A 14276-nucleotide genomic window follows, 5' to 3' on the forward strand; every position below is an offset into this window, starting at 1 on the left:
TTTTTAAGAACCTGATTGATTTTTCCTGGTTTTAAGATCCAAGGGGTTTGGATCTGTATTCACCAGGGAATTGGTGAAAGGTTTCTCAAGGCTTCCCAGGGAAGGGAATCCATTTGGAAATGGTGGCAGCGGACCAGAACTAAGCTGGTAGTTAAGCTTAGAAGTTTTCATGCAGGCCCCCACATTTGTATCCTAAAGTTCAAAGTGGGCATACAGCCTTGACATGGTGGCAGAGGTGGGATTCATTTTAAACCCAAAAGCCAGTAAGATTTTTTTTTTCCTTCTAGCTGCTTGGAAAGCAGAGCTGAAGGTAGATGCATATCTTATCTCTCCTTGCCTGAAGGCAGAGGTGTTAAGTTTTTTTAACAAGAGCCTTTGTTAAGAGAACGGTTCAATTAATGAGCAAACGACTGGTAAAAGGAATTTACAAGCTGAATTGTTTTTTTTTTCCCCTTTTACATCCTCGGGAGTAGCTAGTTAGAAAGTCTCTGTTAACTCAGCAGCAGCCTGAGCTCAGTGCATCCCAGTTTCAGTCAACTGCAGAGGGGTATGACCCAGCACAAGAAAACAGGAAAATGACTACCAAAGAAGTAGCTAACAAAATAGAACTGACCAGACTAGAAGCAGAAGAAAATGAGAAAAAACATCAGAGACTGCTTCAAATTAAAAAACTCGAGAAAGAAGCCAAAAAGAGGAGGCCCATGAAAAAGAAGAGAAAGCCAAAGAGGAGGCCCACAAGAGAGAGATGGAGCTGGAAAAAGCCAAAGAGGAGGCGAGAGAAAAAGAAAGGAAGCATGAACTGGAAGTAGCAAGGGCTAGGCCGGATGCAACAGCCACTCCTAACAACTCCTCTCCAGGTACCACTTCCCATCCCAGAAAATTCCCCACCTACAAGGCAGGCGATGATACTGAGGCCTTCTTAGAAAATTTTGAAAGGGCCTGCCTTGGATACAGCATCCCTATAGACCAGTACATGGTAGAGCTGAGGCCGCAGCTCAGTGGACCCTTAGCAGAGGGGGCGGCTGAAATGCCTAAGGAGCACATGAACAGTTATGAACTTTTTAAAAACAAGGCCAGACTCAGAATGGGGCTAACATCTGAGCACGCCCGTTGGCGGTTCAGAGCCCTAAGGTGGAAACCAGACGTGTCATTTACCCGGCATGCCTACCACATTGACAAAAATTGTGATGCCTGGGTATCAGGAGCAAATGTTAAAGCTCTGGAAGATCTGGTTTCCCTAGTAAAAATTGAGCAGTTTTTGGACGGTGTTCCTGAGGAAATAGAAAGGTACATCCTAGATAGGAAGCCCAAAACTGTAACTGAGGCAGGGGAGATTGGAGCCAAATGGGTGGAGGTGGCAGAAAAGAAAAAAAACTAGTAGCAGTTGGAGCGAATACCAGAAGGGACAAGCTGAAACAAAACCTTACCACCGGGGACAACCCAAGGCCCCACCCACATCCCAAGGAAAACCCCAGACGCCTTCTCACCCCACCACACCGGTCTCCACCAACCAACATCGCCCCGGTGATACCTTAGCAGGGCGATGTTTTAAATGTAATGAACTGGGATATATAAAGGCTCACTGCCCCAAGAACCCCAACCGATTACAGTTCATTACACCACAATCACACCAAAGATCCCCAGACCCTCTCATACCCTCGGACCGAAGGGAAACCTTGAGAGTGGGCGGAAAGAAGGTTATCGCTTGGAGGGACACTGGGGCACAAGTGTCAACTATCCACCAATCCCTAGTGAACCTCAAACTCATCAACCAGGAGACTCCAGTGACAATTCAACCCTTTGTGTCACAGTCTGTAACCTTGCCTACAGCCAAGTTGCATGTCCAGTACAAGGGCTGTTCAGGAATGTGGACTTTTGCAGTCTATGACAATTATCCCATCCCCATGCTGCTGGGGGAAGATTTGGCCAACAACGTGAAGCTAGCTAAGAGGGTGGGAATAGTCACCCGCAGCCAGGCTAAGCAAGGTTGCACCCCCATCCCTGTTCCTGAGCCGTCCACCAGGGCCCCGTCTGTGTTACCAGAGACCCAAACAAAGGTGGTGGAACCGGATCCCCTGCCAACGACTGCAACAGCCGTAGTGGATCCAATCCCAGAGACCCAGCCAAAGCCAGTCCCAGAACCAGAACTGGCAATGCAACCAGCACCAGAACCATTGCCAGCACTGAGTCCAGCGCTTGCAAACCCGTCTACAACTTCAACGCCAGAGGGCACCAGCGAGCCTGACCTGGCGGAAGCAGCAGATAACCCTACCCAAGAGGCTCAGTCAGAGCCTGAGATACCTCATAGTGCACCAGCGGACAGCGGTTCACAGTCAATGGAAACAGCCCCAGCACCTGCTTCGCTTCCAGAGGGACCAAGCCCAAGTCCACAGTCCAAGGAGGAACTGATGTCTCCAGCATCAAGGGAACAGTTCCAGGCCGAGCAGGAAGCAGATGACAGCCTTCAGAAAGCTTGGGTGGCGGCACGGAGCACCCCACCGCCTCTCAGCTCTTCTAACCGATCCCGGTTTGTTGTAGAACAAGGACTTTTATACAAGGAGACTCTTTCTGGTGGGCACCAGGAAGACTGGCATCCTCAAAGACAGTTGGTAGTTCCCACTAAGTATCGGGTAAAGCTCTTGAGCTTAGCCCATGATCATCCCAGTGGCCATTCTGGGGTGAATAGAACCAAAGACCAGTTGGGGAAGTCCTTCCACTGGGAGGGAATGGGCAAGGACGTTGCTAATTATGTCCGGTCTTGTGAGGTGTGCCAACGAGTGGGAAAGCCCCAAGACCAGGTTAAAGCCCCTCTCCAGCCACTACCCATAATTGAGGTCCCATTTCAGCGAGTAGCTGTGGATATTCTGGGTCCTTTCCCAAAGAAGACACCCAGAGGAAAGCAGTACGTACTGACTTTCATGGATACCCGATGGCCGGAAGCAGTACCCTTAAGCAACACCAGGGCTAAAAGTGTGTGCCAGGCATTAACAGACATTTTTGCCAGGGTAGGTTGGCCCTCTGACATCCTTACAGATTCGGGAACTAATTTCCTGGAGGGACCATAAAAAACCTGTGGGAAGCTCATGGGGTGAATCACTTGGTTGCCACCCCTTACCACCATCAAACCAATGGCCTGGTGGAGAGGTTTAATGGAACTTTGGGGGCCATGATACGTAAATTCGTAAACGAACACTCCAATGATTGGGACCTAGTGTTGCAGCAGTTGCTTTTTGCCTACAGGGCTGTACCACATCCCAGTTTAGGGTTTTCACCATTTGAACTTGTGTATGGCCACGAGGTTAAGGGGCCATTACAGTTGGTAAAGCAGCAATGGGAGGGGTTTACGCCTTCTTCAGGAACTAACATTCTAGACTTTGTAAGCAACCTACAAAGCACCCTCCGACACTCTTTAGCCCTTGCTAAAGAAAACCTAAAGGATGCTCAGGAAGAGCAAAAGGCCTGGTATGATAAACATTCCAGAGAACAGTCCTTCAAAGTAGGAGACCAAGTCATGGTCTTAAAGGTGCTCCAGGCCCATAAAAAGGAAGCGTCGTGGGAAGGACCATTCACGGTCCAGGAGCGCCTAGGAGCTGTTAACTGTCCCATAGCCTCCCCCACCTCCAACATAAAGCCTAAAGTATACCATGTTAATTCTCTTAAGCCCTTTTATTTCAGAGAATTAAACGTTTGCCAAATTACAGCCCAGGAAACAGATGACGCGGAGTGGCCTGAAGGTGTCTACTACAAAGGAAAAAAGGATGGTGGCGTGGAAGAGGTGAACCTCTCCACGACCCTTGGACGTCTGCAGCGACAGCAGATCAAGGAGCTGTGCACAAGCTTTGCACCAATTTTCTCAGCCACTCCAGGACGGACCAAACGGGCATACCACTCCATTGACACAGGTAATGCTCACCCAATTAGAACCCCATCCTACCGGGAGTCACCTCATGCCCAAACTGCTATAAAAAGGGAGATCCAGGACATGCTACAGATGGGTATAATCCACCCCTCTAATAGTGCATGGGCATCTCCAGTGGTTCTAGTTCCCAAACCAGATGGGGAAATACGCTTTTGCGTGGACTACCGTAAGCTAAATGCTGTAACTCGTCCTGAGAACTCTCCAATAGCTCATCTATGCGTGGCATTGAATAAATTGGGACATGCCCAATTCATCTCTACTTTAGACTTAACCAAGGGGTACTGGCAAGTACCGCTAGATGAACCCGCTAAGGAAAGGTCAGCCTTCGTCACCCAGGCAGGGGTGTATGAATTCAACGTACTCCCTTTCGGGCTGCGAAATGCACCCGCCACCTTCCAAAGACTTGTAGATGGTCTCCTAGCGGGACTGGGAGAATCTGCAGTTGCCTACCTCCATGATGTGGCCATTTTTTCTGATTCATGGACAAAACACCTGGAGCACCTGGAAAAAGTCTTTGAGCGCATCTGGCAGGCAGGACTAACTGTTAAGGCTAAAAAGTGTCAAATAGGCCAAAACAGAGTGACTTACTTGGGGCACCAGGTGGGTCAAGGAACTATAAATCCCCTACAGGCCAAAGTGGATGCTATCCAAAAGTGGCCGGTTCCAAAGTCAAAGAAACAGGTCCAATCCTTCTTAGGCTTGGCCGGATATTATAGGCGATTTGTACCACACTACAGCCAAATCGCCACCCCACTGACAGACCTAACCAGAAAGAAACAGCCAAATGCAGTTCAGTGGACTGATGAGTGTCAAAAGGCCTTTAACCAGCTTAAGGCGACACTCATGTCTGTCCCTGTGCTAAGGGCCCCAGACTTTGACAAACCGTTCCTAGTAACCACAGATGCGTCTGAGCGGGGTGTGGGCTCAGTTTTAATGCAGGAAGGACCGGATCAAGAATTCCATCCTGTAGTGTTTCTCAGCAAGAAACTGTCTGAGAGGGAAAGCCACTGATCAATCAGTGAAAAGGAATGCTACGCCATTGTGTACGCACTGGAAAAGCTATGCCCATACGTTTGGGGACGGCGTTTCCAACTACAAACCGACCACGCTGCGCTAACGTGGCTTCATACTGCCAAGGGAAATAACAAAAAACTTCTTCGGTGGAGTTTAACTCTCCAAGATTTTGATTTACAACACATTTCAGGAGCTTCTAACAAAGTGGCTGATGCACTCTCTCGGGAAAGTTTCCCAGAATCAACTAGTTAAAAATTGTTCTTGGAATGTAGGACATATTGTTAGTTTTTATATAATCAGTAGTATGTCTAAAGGTGCATGTGTCTTATTAACTCTGTTTTCTCCTAGAGCTCCAGGAAGAAAGCACAGCCAGTGTGGAACCAGCTGTCCAACACTATCTGTGATTTGGGGGGGGGGGGGGCATGTCATAATTATAAAGGGAAGGGTAACAGCCCTCCTGTGTACAATACTATAAAATCCCTCCTGGCCAGAGACTCCAAAATCCTTTTACCTGTAAAGGGTTAAGAAGCTCAGGTAACCTGGCTGACATCTGACCCAAAGGACCAATAAGGGGACAAGATACTTTCAAATCTTGGTGGGGGGAAGGCTTTTGTTTGTGCTCTTTGTTTTGGGGGGGTGTTCGCTCTTGGGACTAAGAGGGACCAGACATCAATCCATGCTTTCCAAGTCTCTCAAACTTGTAAGTACAGCCAGGCAAGGCATGTTAGTTTTATCTTTGTTTTCTCAACTTGTAAATGTACTTTTTGCTAGGGTGTTTACCTCTGTTTGCTGTAACTTTGAATCTAAGGCTAGAGGGGGGTCTTCTGGGCTCTTTAAGTTTGATTACCCTGTAAAGTTATTTTCCATCCTGATTTTACAGAGATTATGACCTTTTTCTTTAATTAAAAGCCTTCTTTTTAAGAACCTGATTGATTTTTCCTTGTTTTTAGATCCAAGGGGTTTGGATCTGTATTCACCAGGGAATTGGTGCAGAGTTTCTCAAGGCTTCCCGGGGAAGGAAATCCATTTGGGAATGGTGGCAGCAAACGCATACTAAGCTGGTAGTTAAGCTTAGAAGTTTTCATGCAGGCCCCCACATTTGTACCCTAAAGTTCAAAGTGGGGATACAGCCTTGACAAATAAACACAATTAGATTTAGTTGGTCCAGACCAACTATAGTTTTTATTACTATTGATATTAATATTTGGCACTTATATAGTGTCTCTCGCCATAGCATCTCAAAGTGTTTATTACAATTTTTGGCTAAATTCACTGCTGATGTAAGTAGATGCAACTCCAGTAAATGATCTTGGACCAGTAAATCTAACTCTCTTAACATTTACAGTGAGGTAAATAAGATAGGGAGAGTTAGTGGTTTCCCCATGATCACACAGCAAATCAGTGTCAGAGCTGAAAACAAAAGTCATGACTCCTGATGTCCTATTCCAGCATTTTTCAAAGTGAGGTCCCTGGACCCCTGGGAGTCACCGAGGGCACTCCAGGGGGTCCACGGGCCCTGCTGAAAAATTTCTCCCCCTCCCTCCCAGCATGCCAGAGAACAGACTTCTACTTGCCCTGGCTCCGTGCTGCTCCCAGAAACATCCAGCACGTCCCTGCATCTCCTGGGGGGTGGGGGGTGGGGGGTGGATGTCCTTCACGTGCAGCCTCTGCCTCCAAGCCTCAATTCCGCAGTACCCATTGGCCGGGAACTGCGGCCAATGGGAACTGTGGGGGGTGGTGCACAGAGATCCCCTGCCTCTACCCCCACCCCGCCTAGGAGCCACGGTCAGAGGGATGAGCCGGTCGCTTTCGGGAGCCGCCCCAGGTAAGTGCTGCACCCCTCACCCCCTCCCACACCCAAACTTCCTCCCCAAAGCCCACACCCCCTCCCGCACCCAAACTCTCACACCCAAACTCCTCTCCCTCCTCCCCCACGAGCCCACACCCCATCCTGCAGACCAACCCCCTGCCCCAGCCTAGTGAAAGTGAGTGAGCATGGGGGATCTCAGAGAAGAGGCAAGGCTGAGCGGGGCAGCTCGGGGGTCCCCCCAAAAAATTTAAATAAAAAAGCGAGGTCATCGGGTTGCTAAAGTTTGAGAACCGCTGTCCTATTCCAATGCAAGACACACACTAAAATATACAAATAATTTAGTTTTCTTGTGCTGGATTAAAATATAGCCTTACTGTGTGGAGTTACTGAAAGACAAACACTTCCTAGCTGTAGAAAATATCTAGAGGCAAGTGCTAATGTAACTTTACTTCCAATTCAAGCATATTGTTTCTCATAAGTCCAAATCCTGCAAGGTATGCAGCATCTTATGAGATCTGATCATAGAGATGATTTATTTCTTTGTTATAAAGCACAATACTTCAACTTTTCTTCTCCCGAAAAATCACAAACAGCCCAATCTTACTCCAAGTGAAACTGAAGACAGTCTTTCTATGGACTTCAGTGAGGCACAATCCTGAAAACCATTTATTGTATGAATACGTCCACTGACTTCAGGAGGACTATTTGAAGTCTGAGAAAAGATTTACAAGAGATCGGGCCCTACGTTAGTACATCCAAGTATTTGACTCTAAAATAAACCCTAATACGTGCAAAACTCTAAACCAACCCTGAAAATTTAACAAATATCATCTGTGAAATAACCCTTTAGCCTGTATTTTAAAATGGTATAAAATGGGCTTTAGAATACGCTTAGGAGAGAGGCTATTAGATTTCCATAGAACAATCAGCCCTGCTCCTCCTCCTCAGTCACTGGAATTTTCTCAGCACTTGAACAACTGTAGAGATGTCCTTGAATTTAAAATAGCTTTCATAATCTTCAGCATAAGGAAGAGATGAAGTGTTGAATGCTGGCAAAAAAGAAAGTTTAAGTATGTTTGCTTGGGTTTACAATCTGGCTGAAAGTATTCATTTAAGGAGTTTCAAACCTTCTAGAAGATAAACATAGTAAAATGTTTTCTTTTGTCAATTTAAAATATGGATAGATAGAACAGTCCCTGTGAAAAAAAGCTATTTCATTGTCATTCTTTGGCATGAGCAATTTTCATGTATTTATGGATACAGAACTGGCCTTTTGCATTGGGATATATTTGATCTCAAGAATTAAGTGGTTGATTTTACCGAACTGTTCTGCCTTGGAACAGTCCATGCCTTTGAGTGGCACAAGTTTCCCTTAGCAGCTATCTCTGTTTAACATGGAAATGGAAACAGCACTGGTTCCAATTCATTTTCATTAAAGTAGTGATTTTGTGATGTATATATTTAGAAATTAACAAAAAGTAATGATGCCACCATGCATTTCCCGCAGGCCACTGAACTAAAGAAGTAATGGACTTTCATTTTCAATGTTTGAGTTTGAATGTGGCCCAGATTAGTAAGGGATGAAAGGTTTCATATCCCACAGCCAGTCAGTCCTGAGTGCGCTAAGGGACAGATTTCCAAAAGAGTGCAGCTACCATTTTTACACCAAAGCAAGAAGCAAGATTTTCAAGAGTGGCAAGCACCCACAACGCCAACTGAAGTCAATGGGAGTTAAAGGTGTTCAATATTTCTAAAATTCAAGCACTATAGGGCAGATTTGCAAGTGCTCAGTATCAACAAATGGGCCAGAGTGCTTGGCACCCAGTAGCTCCCATTGTGACACTCAGTGTGCTGAGTTCTTTTGATACCCTGGCCATTTGTTTTTGGCATGTAGGTGAGTGTTGAGCACTTCTGAAAAAAAAATCAAAGTTCTACATGACTAAATCTTTAAGATTGATTGTTATAATGTAAATAAATGAATCATTTACATATATGACTGGCATATCATCTTTTCCTCTTAACTGAAGTTTAAGATGGTTTTCCAAAAAAAAAAAAAAAAAAAAAAAAGGAAAACCTAAAATTTTAAATCAATAATAAACTTAAATTCTTAACCAGTAGAACACAAGAAAAGTTATATGTTCTAACCCCATATGACAATGACTTTTAATACAAAAAAAACAAAGTCCCTCACTCCTCCCAGTCGTGTGTGTGTGTTTGTTTGTGTTTTGAAATGCAGACCTGGAGGTAATTCTAATGCTTTATTTAACTGCTGCCAAGAAAACAGAAGAAACACTAATATAATGCATAATATCTCCATAATCAAACTATATATTCTATATTTTTAGAGTCACAATATAGCAAACATGTCTTAAGGGACATAATGCTTACTAGCGAGAAAAGTTGCAGGTAACTAGCCAAGGAGCAAGGCACTTAGAAATGTTTCCAGTATTTGGTCTTTGATTTCTCGCTCTCATTTGTGTCTACACATGTGTGAGCTCACATGTACTTCAGAAATTCTTGCTGGAAAATGAAGAGATTTCTCTCTTCATATGTATTATTACACAAGCTTTCATTACATGATCACATATATAATTGCAAGTTCCATCTTTTCCCCCTCCAACTTTTTGTTAAGTGAACTTTGTAATTAAAGAAAAATCTATGCATGTGTCACATAAGTAAACATGGTTTTAGTAATCCAGTATGTAATTAGCTTTTGGATGGCTACAGTAAGCCCACCCGATATCTGTTTATCGAGAGCTGAAATTACACCTTCACCCATTTCTCCACAGGAATGGGCTGCTTGATTTTTGGTATGAAGTTTAGAAGCCAGTTGAGTTTTCAATTTAACTTACTAATAGACACCTATGTCTATTTTTCACAGAATCTAATTTGGGAATTTTCTGTTGTAAATCTCAACGAACTGGCACAGAAAGGTTATTTTACCCTGAGACAGGTTACCGCAAACATTATGAAGATTTAATTCCAGTTTTAATAACTGTCTTTCCCCAGATGTTCTCCTTCCTGTAAGCATGTAATTATTTTACCTATTAATTCAAATTGTAACAAGTTTGAATCTACATTTTAAAAAAAATATAAAGGACTAAAGAAAATAAGGTTAATTTAATCTATTTTCTTTAAATTCACATACATAGCATAGCAACCACATACCAAGTGGTATGGATTTTTCCCCCACCCCAAGTTCAGGCTTTTTGTTTTGATGTTCAATATTGTGATCACTTGAAGTTGATGAGGACTGATTTAAATACCTGTAATCAAGGTTAAAAACAGAACAAACCCTACGTTTACAGGGTACAATTTAATTCTGGTCTGCAACTTTCTATGTCCCTGAATTCTTTTCTCCACAATGCCCCCTACTGCAAGTTTGCAAATAATCATCAAAAAGGCTGGTCATTTCTAAACAGAACCTTTTATCTGATAATCTGCTTCCTGAAGCTTCTTAGAGGTATAAATATACTTATCACACCCTACTAAAAAATTTCCCCTTTTACACATGTGAAATTTATAAAGAGGTTTTTAAAAAAAAAAAAAAAAAAAAAAAAAAAAAGCCACCCCCTAAAGACTATTTCATCCAGAAGTAACCATTTGGAAAACGTCTATACATTTTAATATAAAAACAGTAACCCTTTTTTGTCATCTTTTAAAAATCTTACTATATAATTTATTGGAGAATTTGATTGTTGCTTTAGATTTAAAAACCTTGGAAAATAATCCTCTAACAAATTTTTACAGTAATTTCTATATAACCCTATTCAATGTCACCCCTATTCTTTTCTAAAGGGCCATCCCATAAAGGGGAGACAGATAGCTATTTAAAATGGAAAATAAAAAGCAAGTCTGGAATTCAGCCTAAACACTAACACCCCCCCCCCCCACCACACACACTTTTTGGCCTTTTTCTTAGTATACAAATAACCGTGTCATTCCTTAAATGGTCTTATTTTTGTTAAGGATATAGTTTTCAATGAACACTAAACAGAAACTACTAGCTCTCTGACAACCATGAAACTGCAAAAGAGAAATAAAACCGGTACAGTGGTCTGAGACTAAAACTAAATTACATTTTCTTGAATTTACTATTCCTGGATGAGTCCAATCTCAGCTATGGGCACTAAACCCCCTCCCCCCCCCCCACACACACTCTAATAATATGTCCACATATATTACAGAAATCATCATCAAAAAACAGGAGTTGGCCAAAAATCAAACCCCTTTGCTCTAAGTTTTATTTCTATATGCACTTTTATTTATTGACCATCTTTTGAGCAGTTTTCCTTTAAAAAAAAAATCTATTGTTACAATATTATCACATCTATTAAATTTCCTGTACAAAAAATCACCATCATTTCATATTACTTAGATTGTTACAAACATGTCTGGTCAGAGACTCTTTTTGTTGTGGCTGTACACTGCTTAGCACACTTGCGTCCTGATTTCTGGCCGGGGTTTACTACTACTAACATTTTTATTGTAATAAACAAACATTCTATTCAATTAAACTCCTTAATTAAAAAAGTCAGACAATGAGTATGCCTTGCCCTGCAACTTGTCCACCTCAGAGTTTAAAGGGCAGAAAGGACCAGCAGATCATCTAGTCTAACCTCCTACATATAGGACCCTACCAAATTCACTGCCATGAAAAACACATCATGGACCATGAAATCTGATCTTTTGTGTGCTTTTACCCTATACTATACAGATTTCAAGGGGGAGACCAGTGTTTCTCAAATTGGGGGTCCTGACCCAAAAGGGAATTGGGGGGAGGGGGTCGCAAGGTTATTTTAAGAGGGATCACGGTATCGCCACCCTTATTTCTGCACTGCCTTCAGAGCTGGGCAACTGGAGCATGACGGCTGTTGGCCAGGCGCCCAGCTCTGAAGGCAGCGCCCTGCCAGCAGCAGCACAGAAGTAAGGGTGGCAATACCATACCATGCCATCCTCACTTCTGCGCTGTTGCTGGTGGAATTCAGCAATCACATGATTAGGCCCAAAGATACCTTAGAAGATTATTTTTCTAGCTGTTTTCATAGGTGAACAGTCTTTACTAACTTATGGAAGTAAAGACAATACTCAGACAAAGCCATAATATTTTTGAATCTGCATTTTTAGACATTCTGTGGTCTTAAAAACAAAGGGCTTGATCTTGCCATCATTAATCCATACTTAAAGTTCAACTGATTTTACTAGCATCAGGATCAAACATAGTTGTTTTTGACACCACTATTACAGCTGCATTATAGGTTTGCTAGAGTAGCCCTTGCTAGTTGTGATGCCAATCATGCCCCAAGTGTTTCCCTATGGCTTTGTCTATACTGGAAATCTGCCCTGACTTCAGTAACTGATGAAGCTGTATTGGTGCAAACCCTAAGGATAGACAAGCACAGCCACACAATTTGTGACACCAGAGCATACCCATGTTTGAAACCAGGGCTCCACCAATGCAGATTTCAGCTTACCTTGTCTACACTTAGGGTTTACATTGGTGTGGCCATCAGTGGCTGGTCATCAATTGCTGGAAGACAAGGCCCAAAATTATAGGGGAGGGGGGAGATTGCTCCAAGAGATCCAAATGGCTAACCATTTAAATGTCTACAACAACTTCATATTCATTTTTTTTACTGACTGAGAAACGCTCTTCCGAGTAAGTACAAGTAGTAATATCTCAGAATTAGTAAAGGAGAGATATCTGAGCACACAGTACATTACAGTTTAAAAAAAAGTTATGCACTCCGGTCTGCTAAAATACTTACCTACGAATCCCTGCAAGAATATTATTCACAGCTGCCATCAGTTTCTGTAGGCCTAAAAAAGCTTCTTCAAATGAAGATATTTTTGCAGTGGTGGTGGTGGTGGTGGTGGTGATATTGTGATCCAGCTTCTGGAAAATTTCAGTACTAATATGAGGGCAAAAGCAAGAGAAAACATTCTATCAGAAGAGGCCACTAAAAACAAAAACTTTTTTGACTCGTATCATGGGAAACTAGAAATGCACAACATCTTAGACAAACACACGCACTTTGTCTCAAAGGTCAAATACAAATGTCAGGTACATTAGTGTTGTAATGTACAAAACACTCACACAGGAGTACAAAGTTTTCATTTTGTTTGCATGCATTTTAGATAAGGTGCTTAAACAGGTAATAGAAGCCACCAATTCAATTGTTTTGTAAGTTAAAAGGGTAGATTTCTGATCACTTATTGTTACTTTAATAAACAAATATCATGTTGACATAGGACGTTCCAACTGAGGCTTTCAAAACACTTTACAAAATAATTAAGAGGCACATTCCTACGAGTATGGAAAAGACCCTGGAGTGGTTATGCAAACTGCTCACTGAAGTGCTAGTCCCAGTTTCTAACCAGAAAGCTACTCTCACTATTTAATTTATAATTATTAGTCAATCACTCTATAGCTGAGACTTTAATTGTCAAGAATTAGTCTTTAGCACATTTTGTAGAGTTGGATTAGAAGAGAAACTATAATAGAACTCTAAAAAACCCCTTCCATAAATAAAGAAAACATTTGACATATGAAACATAATCCTTATTTTTAATTTTTAGCAAAATTGTAACAGATAGCTTTCCTTACAGAGTATCAAGCATTTTAGCTTAGAAGTAGGACCAGATTTCACGGTGCTAGACCAGATTTCACAGTCCGTGATACGTTTTTCATGGGCGTGAATTTGGTAGGACCCTCATAAGTATAGCCTTGTATAAACTTGGGGTTAAATTTTCACGTGGGTCTCAAAATGCAACTCCAAAATGTGCAGACACACACATTTTTGATTTGTGTAACTGGAGCAGCAACAGACTCCAGATGTGGATTTTCAGACATCTTGTTTAAAAATTCAACCATTAATACACTTCTTTTTAAACTGCAGAGACAAAGAACTTAGTAAGATTTAAAGAAGAATGGTTAGTCATTTATATTAGATAAGTTAGAATACCTAAAGCCAAAAAAAAAAAAATTGAAAGGGAAAAACCCTTATGTCTGAGTTTAAGCTAATCTTTATTAGAGATTAGGAGGAGATCTTCCTGGAGAGCAGACTACCCCACATAAACCTATGGTCAGGTTCTTGCATCTTACTCTGAAGCATCTAATGGTGGATAACATCAGAAACAGTACAGTCAGCTAGATGGATCATGGCTGATTCAATATGGCAATTCCTATGTGTAGCGGGGCGGCCTGGCTTCCAGGCGCCCCAGGAAGCGATGAGCCAGAAAAGCCGCCAGAGTGGGCGGAGCCACCACGGCCTGTCCCCGCCCCCCGGAAGTCAAGGGGCGGGACAGGAAGTATAAAGGCCAGGCCCCAGCGCTCAGTAGCTGGCCGGCAGCAGGAGAGGACAGACGCTGGTGCCCGAGCTCCCGCGGACCTGAGCCTGCCGAGAGCCCGGTACCCTGAGGAGGACTGGCCGAGCCTGCCGAGAGCCCGGTACCCTGAGGAGCGGTCTGAGCTTCCCCCCGCCGAGGGCCCAGAGGGAGCGACAGACCTACCTGGTGCTCGGGGCCCGGAGG

The 14276-nt window shown here is 43.1% G+C and overlaps 1 protein-coding gene across 7 annotated transcripts in view; it reads right to left on the reverse strand.

Annotated features, from left to right (window-relative positions):
* SWT1 (SWT1 RNA endoribonuclease homolog) overlaps positions 1-14276 on the reverse strand; it is an 83817-nt gene that overhangs the window by 26039 nt on the left and 43502 nt on the right. For 5 of the 7 annotated variants that reach the window (XM_005290700.5, XM_042851277.2, XM_005290701.5 and 2 more), the window contains one exon: positions 12512-12655. In XM_005290700.5, coding sequence (XP_005290757.2) covers positions 12512-12655 — 144 coding nt within the window. Of the gene's footprint in view, positions 1-12217; positions 12274-12511; positions 12656-14276 lie in introns of all 7 variants that reach the window. The other 2 variants (XR_010590016.1, XR_010590017.1) reach the window with 1 other exon arrangement.

Source organism: Chrysemys picta, chromosome 8 (assembly GCF_011386835.1).
Source record: "Chrysemys picta bellii isolate R12L10 chromosome 8, ASM1138683v2, whole genome shotgun sequence".
Taxonomy (NCBI): Eukaryota; Metazoa; Chordata; order Testudines; family Emydidae; genus Chrysemys; species Chrysemys picta.